This window comes from Colletotrichum navitas (assembly GCF_030913465.1).
Source record: "Colletotrichum navitas strain CBS 125086 chromosome Unknown LY79scaffold_43, whole genome shotgun sequence".
Classification (NCBI taxonomy): Eukaryota; Fungi; Ascomycota; class Sordariomycetes; order Glomerellales; family Glomerellaceae; genus Colletotrichum; species Colletotrichum navitas.
Window position 1 is genome coordinate 36,686 of NW_026850589.1, and position 25,108 is coordinate 61,793.

At 51.8% G+C, this 25,108-nt stretch overlaps 9 protein-coding genes across 9 annotated transcripts; 5 read left to right on the forward strand and 4 right to left on the reverse strand.

Annotated features, from left to right (window-relative positions):
• Window positions 1-179: 179 nt before the first annotated feature.
• Window positions 180-1,243, reverse strand: LY79DRAFT_518614 (vitamin-D-receptor interacting mediator subunit 4-domain-containing protein; the record flags this gene model as incomplete). The annotated part of the gene is made up of 2 exons (XM_060555047.1): window positions 180-1,036; window positions 1,096-1,243. The coding sequence occupies 2 exons, from the start codon at window positions 1,241-1,243 to the stop codon at window positions 180-182; spliced, it is 1,005 nt and encodes a 334-aa protein (XP_060412529.1).
• A 240-nt stretch (window positions 1,244-1,483) lies between these two features.
• Window positions 1,484-2,617, forward strand: LY79DRAFT_558223 (ubiquinol-cytochrome-c reductase complex subunit-domain-containing protein). The gene is made up of 6 exons (XM_060558161.1): window positions 1,484-1,576; window positions 1,674-1,717; window positions 1,858-1,911; window positions 2,112-2,205; window positions 2,268-2,321; window positions 2,380-2,617. The coding sequence occupies exons 1-6, from the start codon at window positions 1,565-1,567 to the stop codon at window positions 2,386-2,388; spliced, it is 267 nt and encodes an 88-aa protein (XP_060412530.1). The 5' UTR covers window positions 1,484-1,564; the 3' UTR covers window positions 2,389-2,617.
• Window positions 2,618-3,012: 395 nt separating this feature from the next.
• Window positions 3,013-5,437, forward strand: LY79DRAFT_591372 (DIE2/ALG10 family protein; the record flags this gene model as incomplete). The annotated part of the gene is made up of 5 exons (XM_060561272.1): window positions 3,013-3,237; window positions 3,293-3,381; window positions 3,449-4,023; window positions 4,072-4,209; window positions 4,260-5,437. 5 exons carry the CDS (start codon window positions 3,013-3,015, stop codon window positions 5,435-5,437), a joined length of 2,205 nt encoding a protein of 734 aa, XP_060412531.1.
• A 372-nt stretch (window positions 5,438-5,809) lies between these two features.
• On the reverse strand, window positions 5,810-6,313 carry LY79DRAFT_670917 (uncharacterized protein; the record flags this gene model as incomplete). The annotated part of the gene is made up of 2 exons (XM_060563840.1): window positions 5,810-5,839; window positions 5,885-6,313. The coding sequence occupies 2 exons, from the start codon at window positions 6,311-6,313 to the stop codon at window positions 5,810-5,812; spliced, it is 459 nt and encodes a 152-aa protein (XP_060412532.1).
• Window positions 6,314-10,619: 4,306 nt separating this feature from the next.
• LY79DRAFT_660404 (uncharacterized protein) lies at window positions 10,620-11,808 on the forward strand (the record flags this gene model as incomplete). The annotated part of the gene is made up of 3 exons (XM_060562769.1): window positions 10,620-10,835; window positions 10,994-11,337; window positions 11,448-11,808. The coding sequence occupies 3 exons, from the start codon at window positions 10,620-10,622 to the stop codon at window positions 11,488-11,490; spliced, it is 603 nt and encodes a 200-aa protein (XP_060412533.1). The 3' UTR covers window positions 11,491-11,808.
• Window positions 11,809-12,598: 790 nt separating this feature from the next.
• LY79DRAFT_518515 (U-box domain-containing protein) lies at window positions 12,599-13,597 on the forward strand (the record flags this gene model as incomplete). Its single annotated transcript, XM_060555040.1, has 3 exons — window positions 12,599-12,687; window positions 12,819-13,368; window positions 13,424-13,597. The coding sequence occupies 3 exons, from the start codon at window positions 12,599-12,601 to the stop codon at window positions 13,595-13,597; spliced, it is 813 nt and encodes a 270-aa protein (XP_060412534.1).
• A 1,093-nt stretch (window positions 13,598-14,690) lies between these two features.
• Window positions 14,691-17,449, reverse strand: LY79DRAFT_558241 (GMC oxidoreductase). The gene is made up of 8 exons (XM_060558162.1): window positions 17,140-17,449; window positions 17,044-17,077; window positions 16,725-16,986; window positions 16,535-16,661; window positions 16,225-16,472; window positions 15,955-16,168; window positions 15,138-15,892; window positions 14,691-15,077 (listed from the first exon to the last, which is right to left on the reverse strand). Exons 1-8 carry the CDS (start codon window positions 17,312-17,314, stop codon window positions 15,045-15,047), a joined length of 1,848 nt encoding a protein of 615 aa, XP_060412535.1. The 5' UTR covers window positions 17,315-17,449; the 3' UTR covers window positions 14,691-15,044.
• A 2,309-nt stretch (window positions 17,450-19,758) lies between these two features.
• On the forward strand, window positions 19,759-21,293 carry LY79DRAFT_558245 (D-isomer specific 2-hydroxyacid dehydrogenase). The gene is made up of 2 exons (XM_060558163.1): window positions 19,759-20,345; window positions 20,451-21,293. The coding sequence occupies exons 1-2, from the start codon at window positions 20,039-20,041 to the stop codon at window positions 21,179-21,181; spliced, it is 1,038 nt and encodes a 345-aa protein (XP_060412536.1). The 5' UTR covers window positions 19,759-20,038; the 3' UTR covers window positions 21,182-21,293.
• Window positions 21,294-22,181: 888 nt separating this feature from the next.
• Window positions 22,182-24,213, reverse strand: LY79DRAFT_591377 (uncharacterized protein; the record flags this gene model as incomplete). The annotated part of the gene is made up of 6 exons (XM_060561273.1): window positions 22,182-22,224; window positions 22,611-23,092; window positions 23,147-23,568; window positions 23,640-23,841; window positions 23,879-23,999; window positions 24,089-24,213. The coding sequence occupies 6 exons, from the start codon at window positions 24,211-24,213 to the stop codon at window positions 22,182-22,184; spliced, it is 1,395 nt and encodes a 464-aa protein (XP_060412537.1).
• Window positions 24,214-25,108: the final 895 nt, after the last annotated feature.

A 25,108-nucleotide genomic window follows, 5' to 3' on the forward strand; every position in this document is an offset into this window, starting at 1 on the left:
GCTGATGGGAAATACGCTAAATGGGTCGGCTCTCTTGTGAGATGGTAGACAGCATGGGTCGGTAGACGAAAAATGAACCGTTTCAGCAAAAAGAGAAAAACAGCGCCCGTTGCAACTGACTGGAAATGTGCCTCCTAGTGAAGCGTATACATAGTATAAATGAGCCGGCTCGCCGACTACTATTCATCATCATCGTCATCGTCCATGAGACTAGTGAACTGGAACTGCTTGCTCTTCCCGGCCGTCGAGGCACCCGCGCTAGCGGCAACGCTGTCGCGCCGGTACGCCTCCTGCTGCTCGCGGCGAATCTTCTCCATCTTCTCCCGGTACTCCCTATCCTTCCGCTCGTTCTCGAGCTTCTCTTGCTCCTCGCGGGCCCTGCGCTCCTCTTCCTCCTTGCGCTTCGCCTCGGCGATCTGCTGTGGGTCATAGCCCCGCGGGTCAATGCCCTTGTCCGACAGGTCCTGGTAGACGGCCATGGCTCCGCTGCGGATCTGGAATTCGTTGGGCCAGGGGATGAAGCTCGCGTTGAAGTGCGGGTTGAGGTGGTTCCGCAGGCCGTCGGGCAAGGACGTCGCGCCGCTCGTCGCGGCCGTCTGCTGGGTGCCCTGGAGGGCGTCCTGCAAGGGGCTACTGTTGGGCGCGCCCGAAGGGCCGGGGGTCTGGCTCTGGCTCGGTGTCGGGACAGCGCTGACGGGTTGGCTTTGGAAGCCGTTGGCGCCCGGGGTGTTGGGGTTGGTCGTCATGCTTGCATTCAGGTCCGGGCCTGGGGTGCCTCCGCCGCTCGTGAGACCGCCGCCGTTGATGAGAGCGGCAGGCGGCAGCGTGGTCTTGCTGATTCGGCGGGCGTAGTTTAGGAGCTCGTCATACTTGACAGGGTACTTGGGTCCGTCCGGGTAGACGGTGATCTGAGTGGTGGTTATGTCCTTACGGGTCGTCGCCAGGCTCTGAAGGGTCTCTCGGATCTGGGTATCGAGGGAGGAAGTAGTGGCTCGGAGCTGCTGCAAGCGAATGTGATTGTTCTGGTGGGTTTGGACTACGCGGGTGTGAACATTAGCTCGATCACAGGAAAGCTTCCGTGAGCTTGGTGCATACCCTCGTCGAGCCCCTTTGCGAGATCATTGTCGGCCTCGTACAGGTCCAATGCCTGCTTCGGGTGCGGGTGATATTTGGAAACTGACTCGATGAGAGTGGCAAGAGCCTTCTCAACGCGCTCGAAGCGCGTATCAATAACCTTATCCATGTTTACCTCGAGAGGGTTCCTGAAATCAGCCGACGCTGCTGGTCAAGCTGATGATGGTGCGGAGGATAGGAATTGGGGTGCAAGGCTGAGCATGGTTCGCTCGTAGTTCCGCTAAACCGCAGGTAGGACCCACCACATATCGCACGTTGATTGGTTGCAGGTTTCAATGTTTGCTCGCAGCCCGTAGCCTGAGGCGCATTGGAAATCCGGCCGGCTTTTCCCGCCGACAAACTCGCGCAACATCACCATTCTTTCACGGCGCTCCCTCTTTGCATCTGCAATTGAATCCCCCAGTTCGTTCGCACGACCACCACATTCAAGATGTCTTCTCCCGTACGTCACGACTGAAAAATGCCTAGAGCACACATCTCATCTGGCTTCGAAAGTATTTTTCTGCATGGCCCAAAACTGACACAACTCATCTGATCAGGCCGGTATTCAGTACCCTACCTACCGCAGCAAGTTCGGTCCCAAGTACGTCTTCGACTTTTCCCGCGATCTTACTTTCCTCATACCGTCGTCCCAACGAAACACCAGGATACGAATGCAACGAAGAGACGAACGAGCCCGGGGCACATATACGATGACATGATGGACTGACTGAACGGCTTTAGGTACCACAAGGTGCCCAATGTTGGCGGCTGGACCGTTTCCCAGGCCGTGAAGTTGTGAGTCGCTTTCCGGAATCAAGCCAGCGATTGCGAATATGGTCATTTTCGCAGGGTGGAGGACGTTTTGGGTTTGGGCCACTGCTGGACGGAATGCCGTTCGGTGCAGGACAGCGGGACAGGAGGGAAGCCGGACCACCGATTGATCGAGATGTGGACAATCGCGACTGCCAAAAGACTAAGCTGACGATTGACAATAGCGGAGCCCGTGCTGCCGGCTTCGGCGCTGCTGCCGGCATTGGCGCCCTCTTCTTCGCCTCTGGCATTCCCAGAATCCAGCGTGACATCCTCATGGTGCGACAAACCACATCCCTGCTCTGAAGACTGGCCGGGCTGTTTGCTGACCCCTTGTGCAGAAGATTCCCGTCATTGGCCAGATCTACGTGAAGGAGATCCCTCCCTCTGACAACGTATGTATTCCTCGCGAGGGAGAAATATGGGGCGAATATGCTAACGTGGTGATGACAGCCTTTCTAAATCCTCGACTCGGCCTGGGCGTGCTCTACCAGAATTGGGTTGGATTTGCAGCATTGCAGACTTGGAGTTGTGAGATTGAGGATTGTGCTTCCTTCGGGGCTTGTATAAAAGATAACAATAGACTCTCGAACTTCAGCCGGCGTTTGTTTTAACTCAGTGACATTGATAGTATATGCTCTCCCTATATCTTCATGTGAGGGAAGTTTAAAATCTGTTTGAGTAAGCAGCAAGAAGAAGATAATTAAAAAAAGAAAGAAAGAGAAAGAAGCCAAAGTTAGATGACCCCATGCGTGGTTTGTACCCAATCCATGCTCATGAAGGAAAGAAACGAACACCGTGCGTGGACAGTGCGAGTGCGCATGACTGCTCACTCACAGGCATTTGGCGAACTGTTCACTTTCTCACACTTCACTTACCAGCGTGAAAGGGGGCCATCACTGCAGGAGTTTGTTCGCCTAGTTTTCTTTTCAGGGTTCACAACCATTTTCCGCGTCCATTCTTTTCAACCGATTTCCTTTCCTTGCCCAAAGTCTCATTCGACCTCAACTAAATCATCACCTGCAGGTCTCATACCATATCCAGTCGTTCCTCTACAACCCTGCCCTTCTGGGCGCCTTGATCAGCATGAAGGCAGTCGAAGCTTTCGTCGACGGTCTCAACATCCTATCTGTTGTCATTCTCTACACGCTGCTATGGCTCATTACCCCGAAGATGCCAAACCCTGACCCTTCAGGTCCGAAGACGAATAAGGTCTACGACGTACTCATGCGGGTGTCATATATCATTATCTTCATCTTTGGCTGGATCTGGTGCAGCAACGTCATGGCCCATGTCGACAAGCCGTACTTGGTTAACTCATCCGCTCTCTTGCAATCCAGAATTCAAGACACTGACACACGTATAGGATGAGGTTTTTCACATTCCTCAAGCCCAAAAGTTCTGTCAGGGACGGTGGGATGAGTGGGACGACAAAATCACCACGCCTCCCGGGCTGTAAGTCATCCTTAACTCCTCTCTCCCAAAGCCCACGGAACCTGCGAAACTGACGAGCCCCCTCCAGATACATCCTTTCCAAGTACTACCTCCAGGTGATGATGAGACCCGAGTGCTCCATTCTTGACCTCCGCGGTGTCAACATTATTGCCGTTCTTGGCGTCGGCATCCTCGCAACGCACTGTCGCCACCTCCTCGAGACCCGCCGCCCCGATGGCCAGTCCCCGGCGCCGCCCGCCGTGCTTTCCTTCTACTCGATCCACCTAGGTTGGAACATCTCCCTTTTCCCTGTTCTCTTCTTCTTCTCGGGTCTGTATTACACAGATGTTGTCTCGACGCTGTCCGTGCTGGTGGCTTACTACCATCACCTCCGCCGAGTGCGCGAGGAGAGGAGCTCGTTGTTGAGCGATTGGTCGACCATTGTCCTCGGTGTCTTCACCCTCATCATGAGACAGACGAACGTCTTCTGGGTCGTCGTATACATGGGCGGTCTGGAGGCCGTAGCGGCCGTCAAGGCTCTACGCCCCCCGCCCGTACCGAAAGCTAGCATGGCGACCCTGGGGGAGTATGTCAGATTCTACGCCTGGAGATACTCTATCGGTGATGTCCATGACCCGCCCCTCAACACTGCATGGCCAGATGGTTGGCCCCCTTCTCCTCCTATTGACGCTCTCTGCTGACTGTCTCCAGATCTCTTCTTCTCTGCCCTGAGCATCAGCATCGCAACGCTGGCGAACCCTCTACGCATCCTGCGGAAAGTCTACCCGCACATCACCATCATGGCTCTCTTCGCCGGTTTCGTGTACTGGAACGGCGGCGTAGTATTAGGTTTGTTGACTCCCGCAGGTCTCGGTCTATCCGACTCTAACTCCCGACAGGTGACAAGTCCAACCACGTCGCGACGCTTCATCTAGCCCAGATACTCTACATCTGGCCCCTTTTCGCCTTTTTCTCCTTTCCGCTCTTCCTCCCTTCCGTCATCCACGTTCTTCGTTTCGTCCGTGGTGTCGCCAGCGCACTCTTCAGGAAGGCCGCCCCCAAGCCCGTGGGATCTGGCCCCTCGGTGCCGGACCGCAAGCACCTGCTGACTGACTCTTCCCGGATCGGCTCGTCCAAGAAGCAAAAGATCCGTCCCCAAGAATCAACCAACCTAGCAGGGTTTCCATCGACAGACTCTCTTGCAAGCTCGCCCATTCTGAATGCTCTCCAATTCCTCGTCCAATCCAAGTTCTACCATCTCGTCCTCACCCCTCTCCTTGTCCTCATTACCCTAGCCGTCGTCCGCTTCAACACCATCATCCACCCATTTACTCTGGCCGACAACAGGCACTACATGTTTTACGTCTTCCGGTACACAATCCGCCGTCCCGGCCTGTTCCGATACTACCTCGTCGTCCCCTACACCGTCGCCCGCTGGCTTTGCTGGGACGCCCTAAGCGGCTGCGGCCAGGGCGGGTTCTTGTCAGACCACACAGAGGACTGCTCGGGGAGGTACACTACCTTCCGCCCAGGCCCCTTTGAGAACAATCCATTCAGCTCGACTCTCCGGGCGCTCGCGGAGAAGCCGCCTGCGACGGAGCCCGCTGAGGAAACCGAAGCCACCGCGCCCGGCGACGAGAAGGGAGGAAAGGGTCGCTACGACCCCTTGGCCATTGTCACCCTTGCCGACCCGACCTCGCAGAGCACAGAGCCCCCCGCCACCTCCACCGCCATTCTTCTCCTCCTTGCCACGACCTTGTCTCTGATGACGGCGCCCCTCGTAGAGCCGCGTTACTTTATCCTCCCCTGGGTCTTCTGGCGCATTCTCGTCCCGGCGTGGAGACTCCACGATCACGCCGTCACGCACCCGGGCCTAACCAAGCTTGAGCATCTCCCGGGGCTGGGATCCCTCGTTAGGTTCGGCAAGAACTTTGACGTCCGACTCATACTGGAGACGCTGTGGTTCATGCTGATCAACGCGGTGACCATGTACATCTTCCTTGCTAAGCCGTATATGTGGAGGTCTGAGGATGGCAGAGTCCTGGAGAATGGTAGGATGCAACGCTTCATGTGGTAACTGGTTCCTTTACCGCGCCACGTAACCACCAGGCTTTGTTGAAGGAGAGTCACAAAATATGTGAAGTGTAGAGACAAATATAAGATATATAACCTGAACCGAGACGTTCGTTCACAGTTATGACTTTCTCAACTTAAAGCTTTTCTGTTGCACTTTATGTGCTCTACCCCTTGTCGGGTTCCTGTTTGTTTCGATAAAAGAGAATCATGAGTTCCAAACGCCGTCGACTTCCGTAATCCTTGTGGATTTGATGTCTCCCTTCCGGATGTGTCATTTGAGGTTATTTGTTGTGATGCTGTTTCCCTTGTGCCACCTATGTACTCATGTGATTCCCAACGCCCCCCTTCATGTCTGTTCATTCTTGCAACCATCTTACGTTCCCGCGAAGGGCATGACGGTTTTCTATAAACTCAGTCGATCCAAACTGAGGCGGTCGTTACTGCGTACCCTCCGGATGGTGCCGAGCTTGAAGAATTTCTCCTCGCCAGCGGCGGTCCGTCCACCGATGTACCATTTGTCGGCACCCAGCACGTCGCGGAACCCTTCGCTGCTGCTGTCGCTCCCGCGCCGTCGATTCGGGCCGCCGGGAATGGGAACGCCTCCACGCGGAGAATGTAGTGGGTATTGGTTCACGACCCCCGCGGACGAGCGCGTCGCTGAGTTCGCACTGCCGCCGTTGCCGGCGCTACTTGACGGTGCATTTGACGAGATGGCCCGGGGCGCTGATGCGGCGGACTGAGTTGTATAGGACGAGGACGAGGACGCTTGAGTGGAATGCTTGTTGGGCTGTTGTGACGAAAGTGTCGCGGCAGAGGGGGACTGTTGTCGGAAAGAGGCGAAGAAAGTGGAAAGGAAGAAGGGTCGTTGGGAGGGCATCGTGATTCTATCTGACCGTGATGGTGGCGGCCTCCGTCACAGTGTGGTGATGTTGTTGGGCAGGCGAAAGTAGCGATATTGTTATTCGAGGAAAGAGGGGAGACGTTCGTGTTTTGACGTAAGGGTGTATTCCTATTTGTGGAAGGGTTAAACCTAACACTGCGTTTGGGAACCCCTATACTCCCAGTATGATGGTCTTTCAGGTTGCTGGGGTTCAGTCTGTCACCCGTGCCCGAGCCGGGTCGATGCTGGGGCAGAACGTCCAAGCTTGCGGTACAAGACGGTTTCGCACGGGGAAGAGAAAATAAAAAGCCGTAGCAAAAAATCGATCAGGCTTGCTAGCGTTTGCCGACTGAAATAATCCAGAGGGAAATCGTCACGAGGAAAGTGCGTTGCTATCGCTGGTGATACGGCGGTGGGAGAGTGGAGGAACAGCCTCGATCATGCGTCCGGGTTTTCGATCGTCGAGACGTTGGAAACAAGCGATGGGCGTGGAGGTGCAGCGCAAACGCAGGCACGCAGGCAAGCAGGCAAACAGACAGTTGTTGGTTCGGGGAACGCGGGATACGGGCGGGATAGATGGATGGAGGAGGTTTGGTTATATGCGTATGTATGTACGGTCATCTACGGCGAGGGTCGGAGTGCTGTGGGCATGCCCTGGTTGTGTCGAGTCGACGTCGGGTCAGTCGCAAATGCTGAGGGGCAGGCGAGTCCTCGGCCACGGGCTTCGCGAGAGAGATGTATCCTGACGTCGATTTACTTGTGGCCCGCCAAACTGGATGTGGAAAAGGGGTGGGAGAGCATGGGGAGGAGACAGAGTGTGCGCGTCGGCTAGAAGGGGAATGTTGGTGGCACGGTGGGAAGGGGAAAAGCCGGGGGCACCTGCGTGTGGGCGAAAAGTTAAGTGACTCCTGCATCGCTGGCTCGCGGGACCATCGCCGCTCCCCTCGTTCGGCCAATCCCGGAAGGCAATACTGGGCGTGACGACCTCCGCGGGGTGCACGGATTGACCCCACCCGTGAGTAATCTTAGGTTTCCTATTGGTCCAGGCTTCCCCTTGGCATCCTGGTCAAACAGGGCACGTACCGGCTCCCCGCTATGCGCGTTGCGTGTGGGGGATTCGGGCTTCTGGAAATGTCACTCAACAAGCGACCGACGGTTCCATCCTCCAGTCACGAGCGCTTCTTATCTTATCCGAGGTCGAACGAACCACTCACTTGGTACTGCGTGGCTTTCATTCCTGGCAGGTTACATCCTAGCTAGCTTGGTCTCTGGGACCAGAAGTGCGACCCGATACCTTGTAGTAATCAACAGTCGACGACCAACAAACATGCATCGTACTTCTTCGGACGCCGCCGACCACACTCAGCCTCCGTTGCGCCGACATACATACTTCATCAGAATCTTGGAACTTGCCTTTGAGCGGGGGGGCCTGCGTCTGCGACTACCAACTCAGAAAGCTCTGACTCCTCTCCCTCCTCCCAACCTTGTCGAACTCCCGCCCCCTTGGTTCAAAGATTGAAGTGAGGCGGCCTACTTTCTTGGTGAAGGGGACGCACAGCTGTTGTACAGGTACGTACATGCTACCTTGCACGGTGCAAGGGGGCTGCGCTGCACTTCAGACGATGCGACCAATAAGCTGACCATTTTCATAGCAAGGGAGAACCTTTCTGCAGCAATGTCGTAATGCCCAACTCGAACGGCGGGATTGAATATTTCGGCTTTGCTCCAATGTTGCTGCTTAAAGTCCTGCTCGAGCCTCAGTTCATCGCCGGTCCCATGGCTTGTGGAGCTCGCGGATGGAGCCTTGATAGGCGCACAGCTGTGACCAGTGGTGAGCTAGCAGGGCCATCACGGGGATGCAGCTGGGCCCAGGACCGGCTCCATCGATTGTGAGCTAATCAACTGTAAGTTGCTGTAGAGTGGCTGCACTGCGAACCCGAGCTGCAAACCTGTGCTGATGAGTGTTAACCAAGCCGTCCAACGAGCAACCAGAAAGGTTATGATCACGCCGTGAGAGCCTTACGCCGAGTCCCCAGAAAAAAAACCACTAGTTATTACAAAGGGAATACCACCCAACGACAACGAGAAGAACCGCCAGCTACATCCTGTCTTTAATATTTCATCGGTTATATTGCCCGTGGTCTTGTGTAAGCTAATATCTAATAAGTTATAACCCAGGATATTGCCAATTCCTTACGCAGCCTGACGAATACCCGGACTCGAGTGGTCGCCGTGGCTCAGCCGCCGTCTGTCCAGTGTGGCTGAAGTCTGCGGCCTAGCATTAACTACAGGCTTAGTAAGTTATCTAGTATTGCCTTCGCGTATTGACATATTTGGAAATGACGTTTCTCTTCCAGTCGGGCTACCATGCTGTTTCAGTCATATACCACAGCAGGCCCGGATGTTACCGCTGTGTCAGTTGCCATGATTGTTTCAAGTATCTCATGATACACACGTCGCGGCTGCAGCTAACATGGAGACCGTGGCTCTAGTCGGGGCTATTAGCCGTAGCCGTTGCTTTAGTTGTTAATGTGAATGTGATAACTACGGTTACTAATACATAGATAGCACTGGAATTTTGCACAACTGCCATGGCTACCCCGGCATAAATCACCATACTTTAGCCAGCACAGCTGTCGCTCCAGTCACTGCTAACCTCCTTACTAACATCCAGCCTTCAGCCGGTTGGCATTCAACGTAAATATCACGTCCGTTGAAGTGTCAAAGCCACCGTAACCGTTACCGCTATATGAACCCAACATACAGCAGCGTCTTACATAGGTGCCGCGGTCAGCACAACCCTAACCCAAGAACTCCTATGATCAACCTTCCAGAACCTTCAATCCCGATGATTTCATTTACCTTCCATCCTCTTATCTAGAGGCGCTCCCGTTTACCGGGAGAGATCCTTTCTTGTGGGGTTCTTCGGATTGCTTAGCCTGGAGGTACCGTACCGCCTGCGGCGAGGAACGAGCGTCATTGCGAGATGTAGCTATTAGAGCACAAGAGGCAGTAAACCAGCAAAATGGTTACTTCGGCTGTGAGAACGATCATGCGACCGTACGGAAGGAACAGGAAACCGAACATGGCCGAACAGGGCGAGCAGCGACGGTCGGGTGAGCTAACGATGCAGGGGTCACCAAGGCCACTTACCTTTCGTCCACAAACACGCAGGTGCCCCAGCCTTTTTCCTTTCCAACCCCTTCATACCGTTCTCATCTCCATTTTCCTTGGGGCTGGTGTACAACGGCAATAGTCCGAAGAAGCAATCAAGATTAGGATCGGGATGAAATGGGTTCGAAAACGGCGTCACCGTTGTGAACCATCAAGGAACGGCATGTTGACATCCGACGGCTTCACCTTGATTTCATTCCTATCCAAGCAAGATCTTCCTTTGGATTTGACGTGGGCCGATGGCGGTCTACAAAGCGTGGGTGTCAATTTCACCCTTGATCTCCTCATGCAGGTGGTAGATTTGAGGTTGGCGATGCTACCCATGGCTATAGAGTCTCTCTAACAGGCGCTTCTAAGTCTCCCCAGTCGATTGCATGTCGATAATCCCCAGTATATGGATTGGGAAAACATACTGGAAGGCCGTTGTGGTTGTAGACTTTTGACATCCCCGCAATGCTCTGTACTCCTTCCGACGAAAAGGAGGTGTCTTGTCTCCGAAAGTCTTGCATAGCAACGTCTTTCTCGGCGTGTGGCATAACGTCAAAAGTAGACAAATGGCCAGCCTTGCTATGTGAGCTATGTGTTTTCATTGCTATTAACAATACACAAGTTAGGGAACAGTCGCGTTCTGCGACATCTAGGATTGTTGCTAAGCCACGCAAGGCTGGCCAGATGAAGAAATAAGAGCATTTCAGCTGAGAAAAACAGCCTAATTGTGGTGGCTGTCAGCGATCCCCGCGAATACTCACGGGCCTGCCTTGCTCGACGCCTTGGACACCATAACCAAGGAGGTAAATCCTTCTATGGTGGCTGGAGGCTACATCCCTGTGATATACAAACGTCATACCCTGAAAATGTCTTGCAATATGTTCTGCTAGATAATATATAAACCGCTAGGGATCCCTTACAGCCTGATGATAGTAACCGTAACTATTGAGCGATACCTTGACAACAATAATCCGCCGCTATGGCGCTCGTTTATCACCCAGGAATAGGGCTGGTAATTGCCTCTGTCTTTCTCTTTTTCAACACTGTCTATTTAATTCTCGAATGAGCTATTCCGAAGCTACGTTTTCGTCTTAAAGACCGACGGCGGCGTAATCGGATGACAGTCACTCGGTATCTTGCCATGCCGTCCTTCATGGTTCTGCTGGGGATCATTCTTATTCTTTTTCTTTTTCTTGGGAAACAGGCACACGATGAGCTTTGCAACAATTCGAAGATCCATGTCGAAGCGGATATTGCCAGTCTCGGCATTCGAATCGCATCACGGGCACAAATTTGTATCTTGCTCTTCATCGCTTTACTCGGCACTTTCCATGCTCTCGTTACAATGGCCAAGGAGGTAGGGGCTGGTCTTGTGGTGACGCACCTCTCTCTGCCATTGCTCTTCTCATCCAGATTTACAGAGAGGACACCAAAATATATTTGGCCGACAAAGTTCTGGGCTCGATGATTCTCGACGCCTAAAACGTTGCTCTCTCCATCTCGCTGGTTACCAAGGAAACCCTGGCAGCTCGCTGGCAAGTGGTAGTTACTGTGGTGTGCCAAACATTCGGCCTCCTTCTCCTAGGCATTGTTGTCAACGATTTTGGCAACGACATGACCGAAATATGTTTGTCAGCTGCTTGGTGGGGTGATGTGGGCGCCTGCACTGAATCGCCAGCCTCTAATACCATCGTTCGCCGCGACATGAAGGCTTTCTGGATATACTACGCTTTCAGATGGCTTTCACTCTTCCAAAGCAGCTTCCACTCGCTTATGAGCATGAGTGCTTTCCACAAAGCCGAAAATAACAATGAGTTGCACCTGGATAATCTTACATTTCCTCAACTGCTCTTGGAAAGGTCAGGCCTGAGAAGATGGATTAACAGGTCCCGATATGGCCCCCGCTCGTACAGAAAATACACAATTACTGTCTCTCTGGCCTTCCTGGTATATGCCTTATTTGATATAGTGTCGATGGCTGCGGCCGAGAACTTATCATGGGACCTGTGTAGGCATACCAGTGGTGATACAGGTATATCTTTCGGCCGAGCTGTTGCCATTGTTGATTCAGCGGCGAATCTCCTGCGAGGTATCTGGTTACTGTACAATATATTAAAGCACCGACAAAACTTCCACGGACCCTTTGAGGCGGAGGAGGGTTTAATATGACGCTGGTGGGTTATGTGCACATAGACCTTTCCCAGACAGTATAAGGATAACTTGGAGGTTACAAATAGACTTGTTTTCTACCTATAAGGCCTATCTTGTGTTAGGCACTTTATAAATACGAAATCATCTCTGGTTGAGGTGCTCTATGCCTTGGTCCTTGGTGATGGCGGGTGCATTCGGCGACCAGCCCGGGTCGGCTCCGAGAAGGAACCACTCTCGGCCGCCGAGTGGCTGCCAAAGATGCGGAGCAATGAGCCACAGCACGTGACCAAACGAGTACCACCCGAGGGATGCAAGCCACCCATTTCTAAGCGGAAGATTCCAGAACGCAACAACAACAACCGCTCAACCCGGGCGAAGGTGGGGTCGGTCGACAGAGAGACCCCTAGAATCAAATCCATCGGCGCCGGTTCGCTGACGGCGTCCCGTCTTTGAACGAGTGCACTGCTCACCTCACACCTGACGCAGTCCGATGCAGCACGTCAGCGTTGGCAACGGTAGACGGGCTGTGTTTTCTTCCCAAGTTGCACATTGCTCTTGACGCCCCAAGGCTGACTAGTGAGCTGGGCTGCAGCGACCGGCTTGCCCAACCGTGCTATCAGTTTCCGCCCGTATAGCCATGGTCTCCTAGCCCCCGGACTCGATCCCAAAACCCGTCTGATCCGCGCAAACCCACGGCCTAAGTAGAACAATCTCCCGGCTTCTGCAGCACTGCCCATCCTCCTGTAGGCTATTTTTTATCTTTATTTTTTCTACCTCAACGTTCCTCCGTAGACTGACTCTTGCTTCTCTCGGTAGCCCCCAGTCCGGCAAACCTTGCTGCGTTCTCCGGGTTTCGATTCCGCTGTCGATCCGGTTTATACTTCGACTTCATCAACAAATACACTACTCAGCCAAACCGCTGCATTTTATTTCAGCTCTCCATCGCAACTCACACACACACGACACACAATGTCGAGGTCAATTCAACTCAAGGAAGAGGGCAACCGCCACTTCCAACAAGGCGACTATGCCGGCGCAGAGGCGTTGTACTCGAAAGCGTAAGCCTTCCCTCTCCTTCGATCGGACACTTTCGGCCAAACCTCCGACTTGGTGCCCTTATTGCGTACCTACCTCCCCAGCTACAAAGGCACTAGGATTAATCACGGTGCTGATGTTTCGTCTTCAATAGCATCATAGCCGACCCCAAAAACCCCGCTCTGTACACGAACCGCGCCATGGCGCGCCTCAAGCTCGAAATTTGGGACGCGGTCGTCTCCGACTGCGAATCGTGCCTCGGCCTCACCCCCGACAACCTCAAGGCTCACTACTACCTCTCCCAAGCACAGCTGGCTTTGAAAGACTACGACTCAGCCCTCACAAACGCCCAGAAGGCCCATCAGCTCTGTGTGCAGATTGGTGATAAATCGCTAGCTGCCATTACCGCACAGGTCCTTCGGGCAAAGAAGGAGCGGTGGGATTGGATGGAAAAGACACGTACCAGAGAAGCGCGCCACCTAGAAAATGAGGTCATTGACTTGATGGAGAAGGAGCGTGAACAGGCTGTCGCCAACGCCGTGGACGACGGGGAGAAGAGAGAGATCGAGGCTGAGTGGGAGCAGAAGATCGCCATTTTGAGGGACACTTTTGAGAAGAGCCGATCTGCGGAGGAGAAAAGGCGGGAGGTTCCGGAGTGGGCTATCGACGATATCAGCTTTGGTGTCATGGTTGATCCGGTTATTGTCAGTCAGCTTGTAACGCCGCTTCTGCGAATGGCCTCAACTAACATGCGTGCAGACCAAAACCGGAAAGTCATACGAAAGAGCATCCATCATGGAGCACTTGCGTCGTCACCCCAGCGATCCCCTCACCCGTGAGCCCCTCTTGCCGTCGGAGCTCAGGCCCAATCTTGGTCTCAGGCAGGCGTGCGAAGAGTTCCTCGAACAAAATGGCTGGGCGGTAGACTGGTGATGTAACCAGAAGCCTCCTTATCCATCGTCCATGTTGGAGACAGTTTTTCTTTCGAAAATGCATAGCACGGCGTTAAAGGGCAGATTGCAAATGAGACACCGAGTCGGACTCGGTTGAACAAATGATCCTTTCCGATCCAAGAGCAATCAGGGGGGGTGTGAGGTTTATATCTGGACTACCAATATACCGAGTTTCAACCAACTAGAAGTCCTCGTCTAGGCTTTTCTCGTTGATACATATACACAACAAAATGTTACTACCCATTATACACGGGGCTCGGCCCTGTGATGTGAGACATTGCTACCACTCAAGCTCCTCATCGTGTGAGTAACGGCCTTCATTCCGTATCCCTGTAAAGCTATCATTGTACGATGCGTTATTCATCGCCAACCAGCGATGATGGTTCCCACTGAGACCTAAGAAACTAGTAACTGACAAGAAGCAGTTGCGACATCTCAGAAATATTTTCATCCAAGTCTAGAGTTCAACAAGTCGTAATGTAAGGTATTCGCGATTTGTGTCCGACTTGTTTAACATGTTGAGCGTGATAACCTACAAAAGTATGGTCAATGAGACACCTATGAGACGCGGCTAGTGTGACAAGATGCCAACCCATTCACTGGAGCGCGTCACTCATGGAACTGAAAAGTAGATGTACTGGTTGTGGTATACGAAACCAGGCCTATCCGATTCTTTTAAAAAGGACTTAGTTGCCAGTGACTATGTACTCTCAAGTGATCCTGATGTAACGCAACAGGGTTTGTAATCAAATGTCAGAAGTAGAGGGAAACAGCCTCTAAATTGAGTTGGAAGCTTGTAAGTAGTATACATGGTGAGATAGTAAGTGCTTTGATTTCGAAGACATCGAAGCATGCTGGATTGCGATAGATGGGGCTTGGTATCCTTTACTGTCGCCGTCTATAAGAGACAACTTCAACAGGGCTTTGTCCAGGAAAATTTACAGCTATTCGACGATCCTTCGGCCCTGGATGTCTTAGTATAGTTTTGCCACCCAGAAGTAGATTACATCCTATTTGGATAAGAAGGCTGCCATATTTGCCCTCTTTGAGTTTGGCTCAGATCACTGGTACATCTTGGACTTTAGATAGTGGATAGCTCGAATGCCAAAGGCCATCAGATAATATCCATAATAATTCTCATTTATCAACTTGTTTCCTGGTACGAATCCTGCAGTCAATATCACAAAATATTCTGACAGAATGCTTGTCTTTGAATCGAAATCTGATATTGTTTGAAGGCGAAAAGTGAAGAAGATAATCTGATAATTACATGATATCTTGAGTCCTTGACTTACTAAACTTATAAAGATTGCGCAAAAAACATGAGAAGGTCGACACCTCATTTGCTTCGCATTCAAGTCATCATGACATTGAATGAAAGTTCGTTGCTCATTATGCTTCTCTGCTATATATTACGTCTCACCAATTTATGCCGTCTTGCCTCGGATGATATCTGCAGCCTGAGCGAACGAGTTAGCGCCGATGAACCGTTACTGAGTTCAAACTTGGAAAGAGCTTACCCTTTCGGCGACAGCATAAACCGTAGTCATGGTGTGTGACGCAGGCAACAGAGGCATGATACTCGCGTCGACAACGCGTAGACCCTTAATGCCGTAAACGCTCAGATTGGTGTCTACGACGCCACCCTCCTCTCTCGGGCCTAGCTTGCAAGTGCCGACTGGATGATACAGGGTGCTACTCTGCTGGCGAATAAAGTCGGCGATTGCATCGTCAGTGGTAACATTGGCGCCTGGGACAACCTCGAAAGGCTGCAGACTCTTGAGAGACTCAGTGCCGGTCAGAGTGCGGGTAAACTTGACCCCTTCAACTAACAAAGAAACATCTAGAGGGTTCCTGAGGAAGGCGGAGTCTGCGATGGGGGCATCAAAGGTGCTGGGGGAGGCAGCACGAAGGCTCCCGCGAGAGTAAGGGTGTTGAAGACCGAGAATGATTGCGCCGTCTGCCCAGATCATCTCAAGAAGAGCGGAGTCATTGGCTAAAAGACGCTCGTTGAGAACCTTGTGTTGTGCCCGATATCCATTCACAACTTCAGGTGGGGCTCCCGACGGCAGAAACACGGTGCCATCTTGAGCTGTAGCTTGGGTATTGAGAGCCTGGTTAGCCTTGGAGTAGGTGGAAAGCGGGAGGAAGGCGAGGAAATCGCCAGTAGGAGAGCTCAACGGGCCATTCTGGTGACTATCGTATTGGGCTCGGGCATCAGCGGCGAAGGTAGCATTGCTCTGCAACAATGAGTTCACAGGAAGAGTGGTGTTGACTGTAGTGTCATGTCAGTCCTATGATTAAGTTTAATTTCCTTTCGATGATAGATGGTCTTACTTGTGTTGACCACGGTCAAGAGGACGTGGTCGTGGAGGTTCTGGCCAACGGCTGGGAGATCAACGACGGTCGATACGTTGATGCTCGCGTGGAGGGCGGGGTCACCGATGCCCGAAACCTGAAGGATCTGAGGGGTGTGGAGTGTTCCAGCTGCAAGAATGACTTCTTTGTTCGCATCGATAACCTGAGTCTGTGCATCCTTACTGGCAGCGAACTACAGGAAGACGAGTCAGTTGACAGCTTTTTCCATCCTATCTTGACACAACTTACTTCTACTCCAGTTGCCTTGACGCAGTCTCCTAAGCTAGCCGTGACCACTTTTGTGACTTGATGTCCAGTGAGAAGGTGGAGGTTTTGGCGCCCAGTGAAGTTGTCGTAATATGCCTCTCTGGCAGATGAACGAGTCGCTGTCTTAGGGTCTAGGTTGTGAGGGCAAAAGTAACCACCAATAGGACCTCCGTTTGCCTGGTCCTTGGCGACAGGTATACCGAGCTCTTTGACAGCGTCAACCATGAACCCTAAAAGGAGATCGTTAGAATAGCTGCGTTTAAACAAATAAGAACTGCGGGGACAGCTTAACTGGTAGTGGGCCAGAAGAATGGTGAATAAGTGACCTGCATTAGTCCATCGTTGCCATGTGCGGCGGTGTCGACCTCAATATCCCATTCAGACTTGATCTCTGGGATCGGAGGTGTGAAATTTTCGTTCTTAGTCGTTGTTAGCTTTGAAACCAGGTCAAAATAAACAAATAAGTAGAGAAATCCTCTTGCCTTCTTGAAGTAGGGGAGCAAAGTATCCCAATTCCACCCCGAAGCCCCGAGACTTTCCCATCGATCGTAATCAGATTTTGACCCACGGTCAAATACCATTCGATTAAGTTTAGTTGAACCGCCAACAACCTTTCCCTGAGGGATAGGAACAACTCGGCCACCTAGCGCTTCATTGGCGACGTAGGTCGTGTTCCAGTCGTACTTTGTTCCAACCGCGCCTCCAGCTAGCCCGGGTATCTTGACGATATCCTCGCCTGCGTCACTAAAGACTTCAGATCAGAATTTGTGCATAAGGTGCTTCTAGCTGGGAGCGGCTTACTGTTCACCGGCCTCAATGACAAGGACAGTTACACCTGCTACAAGTTAACTTCCATACCAGATAATAATGCCTTTTAGCGGACGAGTGGAGGCATACTCGGATCTTCAGAAAGTCGGTTAGCAACAGTGAGTCCACTGGCACCAGCGCCGACAACAACGTAATCGTAACTAGGCAGCAAGCTGGTGTCGCCCCGTTTCGTGAGAAAAGGAGAGCAAGAGGACGGACGAACAAGTGCTCCAAGGAGAAGCATTGCTCTCATAAGGTAAGCCATGATGGCAAGCTTCCGAATGAAGCTCTAAAATACAAAAGAATGACTGGTTATGTATATTTGCAAGCACACGGTAACGATTGAGTGGAGACAGAAAGGGTTACGGAACCGTAGTGACCTAGGAGGGGTTTATATTCGATCTGACTAGCCACTGCAAACGGGACGCATCCAGCTAATAGTCAGTAAACTCGGTTTTTTCTGCTATAGACACACTACCGAATATAGCTGCCAAGCGTGAACTAACTTCTCCACCGGAGCCAGGGGACAAATAAGAAGCGAACCGGATACTGAGTACCTACCTAAACAGCACCGTTATTCAATACGGCGCAGCGTAAGCATGGAAGGTCAAATAGGCTCGCTGAAGCCAAGGGTGTGTGTACGATGGGTGCCGAAGTGTCGCAATAGGTATCCAGAGCGTGTTAGCGATTCCTCAATCAGCAGGATAAGCCGAGGTAATGGCTGCGGTCCGCAACGGTCAGTACCATAGCTACTATAGTATGCAGTATCGACATATGGTGTGGAGCAAAATTGTCACCTGGGAGAGGCCAGCCCGGAAATTGCAGCTCGGCTGGGAAAAGTGGACTAAGGCATGGGGCTTGATTTATGTAGGTTCATAACTGGTAGAATGACACTGAACAAGTACAAAGCGCTCTCTTCGCCCTACGGTAGATTGTCGAAAATGTTAAGCGATATTTCGACCAGGTAGGCTCAGTGTCTGAGATGTAATGCTTTGTTTAGCTCGATTATGGCAAAATATCACCCCGGCTCCGTGTTAAATGAACAAGGAGTCCCGGACTAATGCGCCCCCTTCAAAATTGATCCCCCCTACCTTATCCCCAGAGTCGGCACTCTGCCGACAGGAACAAAAAAAAAAAAACTTGTTTTTCTTTTTGCTTGGCTTCCATCAAACTGTTTGCAATCCGACATCCGTTGTGTTTTAATCCAAGATTTTTGCTTGCCCTCTGTTAATATAACCGAGGTCCACGGAGTTGGGTCCGATTGACGAAATTTTGATTTTGAAAAACGCAACTAGAACTGCTGAAAGTGGCACCTTAGGTTTCCTGTCATGGAAAACGACTGCAGGACGTTCACCTGCGCGGCCTGAGCTGATTCATGACCTGTACCATTCTTGGTTATTATATGATTCTCTTCGAGGCTGGCTCCCTGAAGTCTTCAGCCAAACTTTGACAGAACACAAGTCAGCGTGCAGCGACAAATAAAGCTTAGCCCTTTGGCGACATAATGTATCTTTGATTTTTTTTCTCTTTTCCTTTTCGCAATCTGATTTCTCGCTTGATAACGCTCTCTCCTCCACGCCTTTGTCTTGTGGGTGATCAGCGCATTGTTGCCATTAAGCTTAATGACTGCAGCAGGTACTAGAACTGGAAGGTTCAGGGCTATCAAATGCAAGCATTCTCCAAGTGCCGACGGAGACTATGTCAAGTCAAAACAGGCCTGATGCTGCACGAGTCCAGAAGTCAACATAATATATGCAGTTTCAAGACTTAACGACGTGAAATAGATCAATTGATACAGTGAAGGCGCGTTTCAACTGTTTATCTGGAACACACAGGAGTGGGTAAGCTGCCGGCTCCAATGTGTAGATAATATTCATCGCACTAATGTGGAGAAACAAAGCAGTTCATCAGAGCCGATTCCTCTAATGTATGGTACAAAGATTGCCGCAACACTCATTCATCTGAAGTTCCTTAATCCAAGACTAGGTGGTAGTGTCATATTTAGTACACAATCACAAGCTCAGCCCCTGGAAATTCTCAAAACCTTGGTTCAATCTGTCGTTCGCATGTCAGTCAACGAAGCTCTACTTCTATTATGAATGTGATAGGCCGTAAGACACACAATCGGCCTCATTGTTCGACCGGAGGCTGCGGAAGTCTCGACTCTTCTGATAGTGTCACTAAACAGGAATCGCGATATCCGACTTGGTCCATCGTATAGGCGCCATTCCGTTAGGCGACAACAGCGCCTGGGTTTGAGCTCTGACTACAGCGTTATTCTTGGACTAACTTTTCGACGGTTCCTACAAAAAGAAGAAGCTCTTGGGAAACTTCTCGAATGCCAAGGGGCTACAAGTGTATCCCACATGGCCAGGAAGCGGCCCGACTTTTGATCAGTAAGTTTGGATAGGAAATCGTGTACGGCAAAACTAGAACAGCTATCGCCATATCTCAGAGGTAGGGTTACATGGCGGTAGTCGGTTGACGGCCGTTATCAACGGCGCACCCTGGTTCTGGCGGTGGATTCGGAAGAATCCAGTGAGGGCACTTGACAGCAGTTATCCGGGACCGGTAGCCGTTCCCCATGGATGGCGCCTTGGCCAGCTGCGGGGGCGGGGTAAGGGGAAGCTAGGTAGCTTCTACCTTAGGTGGTTTAAGCAAGCCGTTCCACTGTTCCACCATTGCGGGATATTTTCCCCCCAAAAGCCATCTGAATGGGGCAAATATCGCCGGTCAGAGCCCAACAAAGCCAATCGGGAATCACTGAGATACCAATGGAGAACCTGCAGGACAGCTAACCCCCCGAGCCATTATCGTCTGATATGAAAGTTCACAGCAGGACGTTTGCCGAACCCCGGGGTTTGTTCAATTATCAACTGGATTAATCGCTTGTTTACGACTTTCTCCTCTCCACATCACACCGAGCTCGACACACGGTCCCCCACCTGCAGCAAAGCCTTGCAATCAGAACATTCCGAGTGCATTCACAATGGGCAAGCCTATCGTTCTCCAGCTCGGCGACGACATCAAATGGAACCATGACCTCTACAAGGACTTCATCTCAAAGTTCGAGATTCGCCGGTCGTACAGCATGCCGCGCGCCGAGTTCATCCAGGCGCTCAAGGACAAGAAGTTTGGCGACTTCTTTGCCATCTACCGCCCCTTCTGGAACACGGGGGGTGAGATGGGCAACTGGGACAAGGAGCTGATCTCTCTTCTGCCCTCGTCGTGCAAGATATACGCCAGCGCCGGCGCCGGCTTTGACTGGGTTGACACTGAGACTCTCGCGAGCCGGGGTGAGTCGCGATGGGAGAGCTCGACGAGGCTCAATTAACTCGTCGCGCCTCCGCTAGTTTGAGTCCCCTCCTATAGGAGCACGCCGTGCTTACACAAACCGCTAGGGATTGTCTACTGCAACGCCGCTGCCGCGTGCACGGAATCCGTCGCCGACGGCGCCATCTGGCTCATCCTTTCCGCCTTCCGCCTCTTCTCGTGGTCCGCCACCGCCGCCCGCTCCGGCGATCCCGACCGTTTCGTCGACGCCAACAAGAACCTTGGCGCCGTCTCCCGCAATCCCAACGGCTTCAGCCTGGGCATCATCGGCTTCGGCAAGATCGGCCGCCGCATCGCCGAGAAGGCCCACAAGTCCTTCGACATGAAGATACTCTACAACGATGTCGTGCGCATGCCCCCCGAGCTCGAGAGGCCCTCCGCCGCAACCTTCTGCAAGGACATGGGCGACCTGCTGGCCACCGCCGACTGCGTGCTCATTGCGACGCCGTTCGCGGGAAAGACCCTCATCGACGCGGCTGCCATCGCCAAGATGAAGAAGGGTGCCAAGATCGTCAACATTGCGCGCGGCAAGCTCATCGAGGAGGAGCCCCTCGTCGCCGCCTTGAAGAGCGGCCACCTCTCCGCAGCCGGACTCGACGTCCACTACGACGAGCCCCACGTCAACAAGGAACTGATCAAGATGAAGAACGTCGAGGTCCTCTCACACAACGCCGGCGCTTCGCTGGATGCGCACATGGGCTTCGAGAGGCTGGGCATGGAGAACATCATTTCCTTTGCCAAGACGGGCAAGGCTATCACGCCCGTCAACACCCACTTGATTACTAAGAGTCGCTTGTAGTTGGGAAATTGACACGGAGCATATTGTATATCTAGCCAAGGAAATTTACGGAGTTTGGACAAAAAGAAACCATTATTTCAAGGCGTTTTTACCTCTTTATACCTCTCTACCAAGTTTGCCGTTCCTATAATGTCCACAACACGAATCGTTTACGACGATGTCAAGTTCGAGCAGATGCCTGCCCCGGGCGGAGAGGAAACTGTGACGACCCGCCCCGGGCCGATGCACCGTTACGAGGTCGATGCGGGGGTGGGGGCTGCGACCTGCTCCGATGACGACGATGGCGGAGAGTGCACCTGGCCGCAAAGGTTCACGGACGTCAGCATGTTTCTTTTTTCGACGTTTTAATGTCATTCTAGAATAACCCGAGAAACGAATCTTCTTTGCGAGCGGATCGCACCTTTTTCGGACTTGGCTTTCGTTTGCGTTTGGGTAGGGGCAGGCAATGTCCAACACGTCCGGTTGGCTGAAGCTCCCACATGAGAAACACCGGATGAGTTTCCTAGATGCAGGTACACTTTCCTATCACGGAGATGACACGCCCGTCCGGCCAAGAAGAGCGAAGAAGATGAAAGAGGTGAATTTCTAGCTAGATTGAGCTCACCTCTGGACGCCTGCATGAACATGTGCCAGTCCACTAGAACTAGTTGTTTTTGGACATGTCATACAATGCGTTTGGGGGGTTCATGTCTCGCTTCAACCGGGAACGACCATGGAAACGACCTTCAAAGGAGCAAGTAGGTTTGGTTTCGCCTGCCATGCCAGGCCGATCCTCGGGTTCTTCGGGAGCGCGCGCTTATCTCGAGCCACCCCCCCCCCGAACTGAGAACCCTGGGCAGATGGAGGACACAGATCCAATACTCCGCCATCGACTCTCATGTCGTGAAACACTATGACGAGCTGCTCAAAGGGGGTTCAAGATTCTTCTTCTTCTTCTTCTCGTGTGGTAGTGGGAAATGACTGGCCAAAAGCATTTTCTATCGACCCAAACGTGAACCACCTACGACACTCTCCAGCAAAGTCTCAGTCCTGGGCTGAACACACTATAATCGAGAATTTTCAAGAAAACTGGAGCTAGGCCATTGATTCTCCTTCTTGATTGTGTCTCTCATGGTGCCCATATATGAGCTGAAAAAAGATGTCGCTAATGTCCATCCAATGCGGACGTTAGACAGTGATGGTCCGAGGACGGATCGAGATTCGAGAATAACAGCGCATGAATCATAAAACAAGAATTTGACATCTCAAGTTTCCCGTTCTGTCTGTATCATCATGGTCGGATCTTTCTAGTCATCTATCTTATTACTAAGCCCATTGGAAACGGCATCCTCGCCGCCGCCCCTCTTTTGCGAGATACATTGATCTCCGCCCATCAAGAGCCAGACCTTGTCAAAAGAAAAGAAAAAGAAAAAGAAAGGAAGGAAGGAACCAGCCCTCGAATTTTTCTCCGATGCACTTGTCCTTGGTACTTTCACCGAGCTCCATCATGGCATCGTCGGGGCAGCCGCGTCTGATGTTGCTCGGAACGTCCGCCACGGACACCCACATGGCGCCCGTCATCTTGGGATCCTCACCCGCATAGCCGCTGTAGTACCAATTGAACTCAGCGCGCGATATGACCCCATCGACGGATCTGGCGCAATGGTTGACTCTCTCGATGAGCTTTTTGCCCTCCGGATCAATCATTGAGTCCTTGGAACCCGAGCCATGGATGTAGAGCGACAGCTTACCCTCGGTTCCCATGTTCCACATGTAACATGTGTTCCCAACCCAGCTCTGTCTAATTCCGTCGAGGACGTCGTGGTGTAAGGCAACACCAGGGGCGTGGTAGACGGGGTCCTGCTTGTTCATGGGCAGCGGCCGCCGGCTGAAGCAGTCGGTGTAGACAAAGATGATGGTACCGTTGGAAATCTCATGATGAGGATCGTGGATTCTTTTGTTTTCGATTGTTCAAAGCTTATCGACGCAGAGGTGGGTATTTTTGGGGCCCGCCTTGCACGAACCAAAATCATACCATCTTGGGGGGCAGTCCGGCTCGGTTATGCCACACCGAAACGAAAATAAGTCAACATGGTCTGGTGTTTGTAAAATGAAAGCTTGCAAGCAACAAACATACCAGATAATTCTCTTGACAGGAATAAAGGTGAAGTAGCCACACTGACTCTCGGCTAAGTCAACGTCGAACTTCCTGCTTTCGGATTCGGACCAGTCATGAGAATAACCGCCAGTCATACCAATCTTCAGTGCCTTTATGAACTGGATCTTGAAGTTCCCGCCCATGTTCCAACCTAATTTAACTGAGTCGTCCTCAGATAGGCCGCAAAAGATTGGGAAATAGCACGCAGAATGAGGGAAGGGCACCTCCTGCGCCCACTCAAACCTAGTGGCTGTGGCAGGAGCAAGTATTAGTATTCTCGACCGATATTGAATCCAGAAATACTCGAGGCCATCAACTTACAAGTCTGACAAAACGTGGTACAGGCATATTGGAGGTAACGCTCTGTGTTCCACTCCTCGCAGGTGTCAGCAAACCCCATCCCCCTCTCGAGTGGTAGGAATTTGCGCTTGGGAGGGCACTCATTGTTTTCGTAAGTTTTGTAGAGCGTCGCAGGTCTGTCTTTGTTCGCACAGGGGTCGGGCTCGTCGTCACTCTTGGAAGCCTCGGCTATTTAGCTGTTGATAGTGCTGCCCAGGAACTTTTTGGCGATCTTCAGGGCGGACAGTCCAAAGAGGAGTATTACGGGGGTCCCAGGTGTAGTTGAGAGGCGTGGAAGCAGCAGTCTTGGCATCGCTGTCACGGTTCTGGACAGGAGAGGACCTGCCAATAGTGAAGAGTTCGCGATCCTCGGAGCGTAAGGACCATAGGGGAGGATTGGCGGGTCCCAGTTGTATTCAAAGGGAAGGAACTTTTTGCTGTCGGGCTGAGAGGGGGCACCAGTGACGCCACGGAGGAAGACCTCGACCAGCAGAAAGAAGCCCACCATAACTCCCTTACCCTTGGATGAGGGAGCAGAGAAGCTGATAGCTTCCATTCTTCACGTTGGACGCTTGAAGCAAGGAGATTAAGGCAATGCCCAAAATTGTAGTTGAGATATTGCTTAGCAATATGACGGTTGAGCTGTGAGAATCAAGTGCAAGTTCTCTGCAGAAAGATTAGACAAGTATCCCAGTATGTGATGATCAAAGAGAAAAAGAAGGGGAAAAGAAAGAACATGGATAAGAGGTCTTTTGTCAGAGGCGTGAAAGTATTGTACAAGTCAATCGACGCTGTCAGCCGAGCTCAGGGGTTTACAGGGGGAGAGTCGACTAAGAAGGGGTGGTATCGTCTTTCTCTAAGATGCCAACCTCTTGTCTTCTGAAGCCTGTCACTAAGCTAGAGTAATCTAGACGCTAGGATTACATTCGAACATGTTGCTTGAGTATATTTGCAGCCTCTCTGCGTCTGTCGTTCAAACACCACTGCAGATATTGCACCACACTAAATATCAAAGAACTCAAACACGTCTCTCTTATCTTTGTGTAACAACCGATGATACGACGCCGAAGCCAACAGGAGAATAACGTACTCAACTATGCCGAGCAACCATGCCCATCCTTACGCAAGGCATTGTCTTTTATCCATTTCATCGCTGACGCTGATCGTCCCCGCGTGCAGGATAAGATGGGCTTCTTGGACCACATACAGGTTGATTCCCCCCTTTTATGTCTACTTTTGCACAACATAAAAAGCCACGTAACTTATCACCGGAGAAAGAAGTATAGCTGTGATGAGACACAATATTTCCCTTATAGGTGTCCATCCTCTTGGAATTTAGGACTTGTAGCCTCGACTGTCCGCCTATTCTGCGAAGTCCAAACTCCAGATATGGCAAACTTGGAAATTATTCCAGTTAAGATACTTCATAATCTACTTCGCATCCAATCCAA

Coding starts and splice junctions, on each gene's coding strand:
- LY79DRAFT_558223 (XM_060558161.1), top strand. Junction 1,718..1,857: donor CGCAGCAAGTTCGGTCCCAA/GTACGTCTTCGA, acceptor GAACGGCTTTAG/GTACCACAAGGTGCCCAATG. Junction 1,912..2,111: donor GTTTCCCAGGCCGTGAAGTT/GTGAGTCGCTTT, acceptor GATTGACAATAG/CGGAGCCCGTGCTGCCGGCT.
- LY79DRAFT_558241 (XM_060558162.1), bottom strand. CDS start 17,314: ATGGCTTACCTTATGAGAGCAATGCTTCTCCTTGGAGCACTTGTTCGT. Junction 17,078..17,139: donor CCGACTTTCTGAAGATCCGA/GTATGCCTCCAC, acceptor AACTTGTAGCAG/GTGTAACTGTCCTTGTCATT. Junction 16,987..17,043: donor GTCATTGAGGCCGGTGAACA/GTAAGCCGCTCC, acceptor TGAAGTCTTTAG/TGACGCAGGCGAGGATATCG.
- LY79DRAFT_558245 (XM_060558163.1), top strand. CDS start 20,039: ATGGGCAAGCCTATCGTTCTCCAGCTCGGCGACGACATCAAATGGAAC. Junction 20,346..20,450: donor TGAGACTCTCGCGAGCCGGG/GTGAGTCGCGAT, acceptor ACAAACCGCTAG/GGATTGTCTACTGCAACGCC.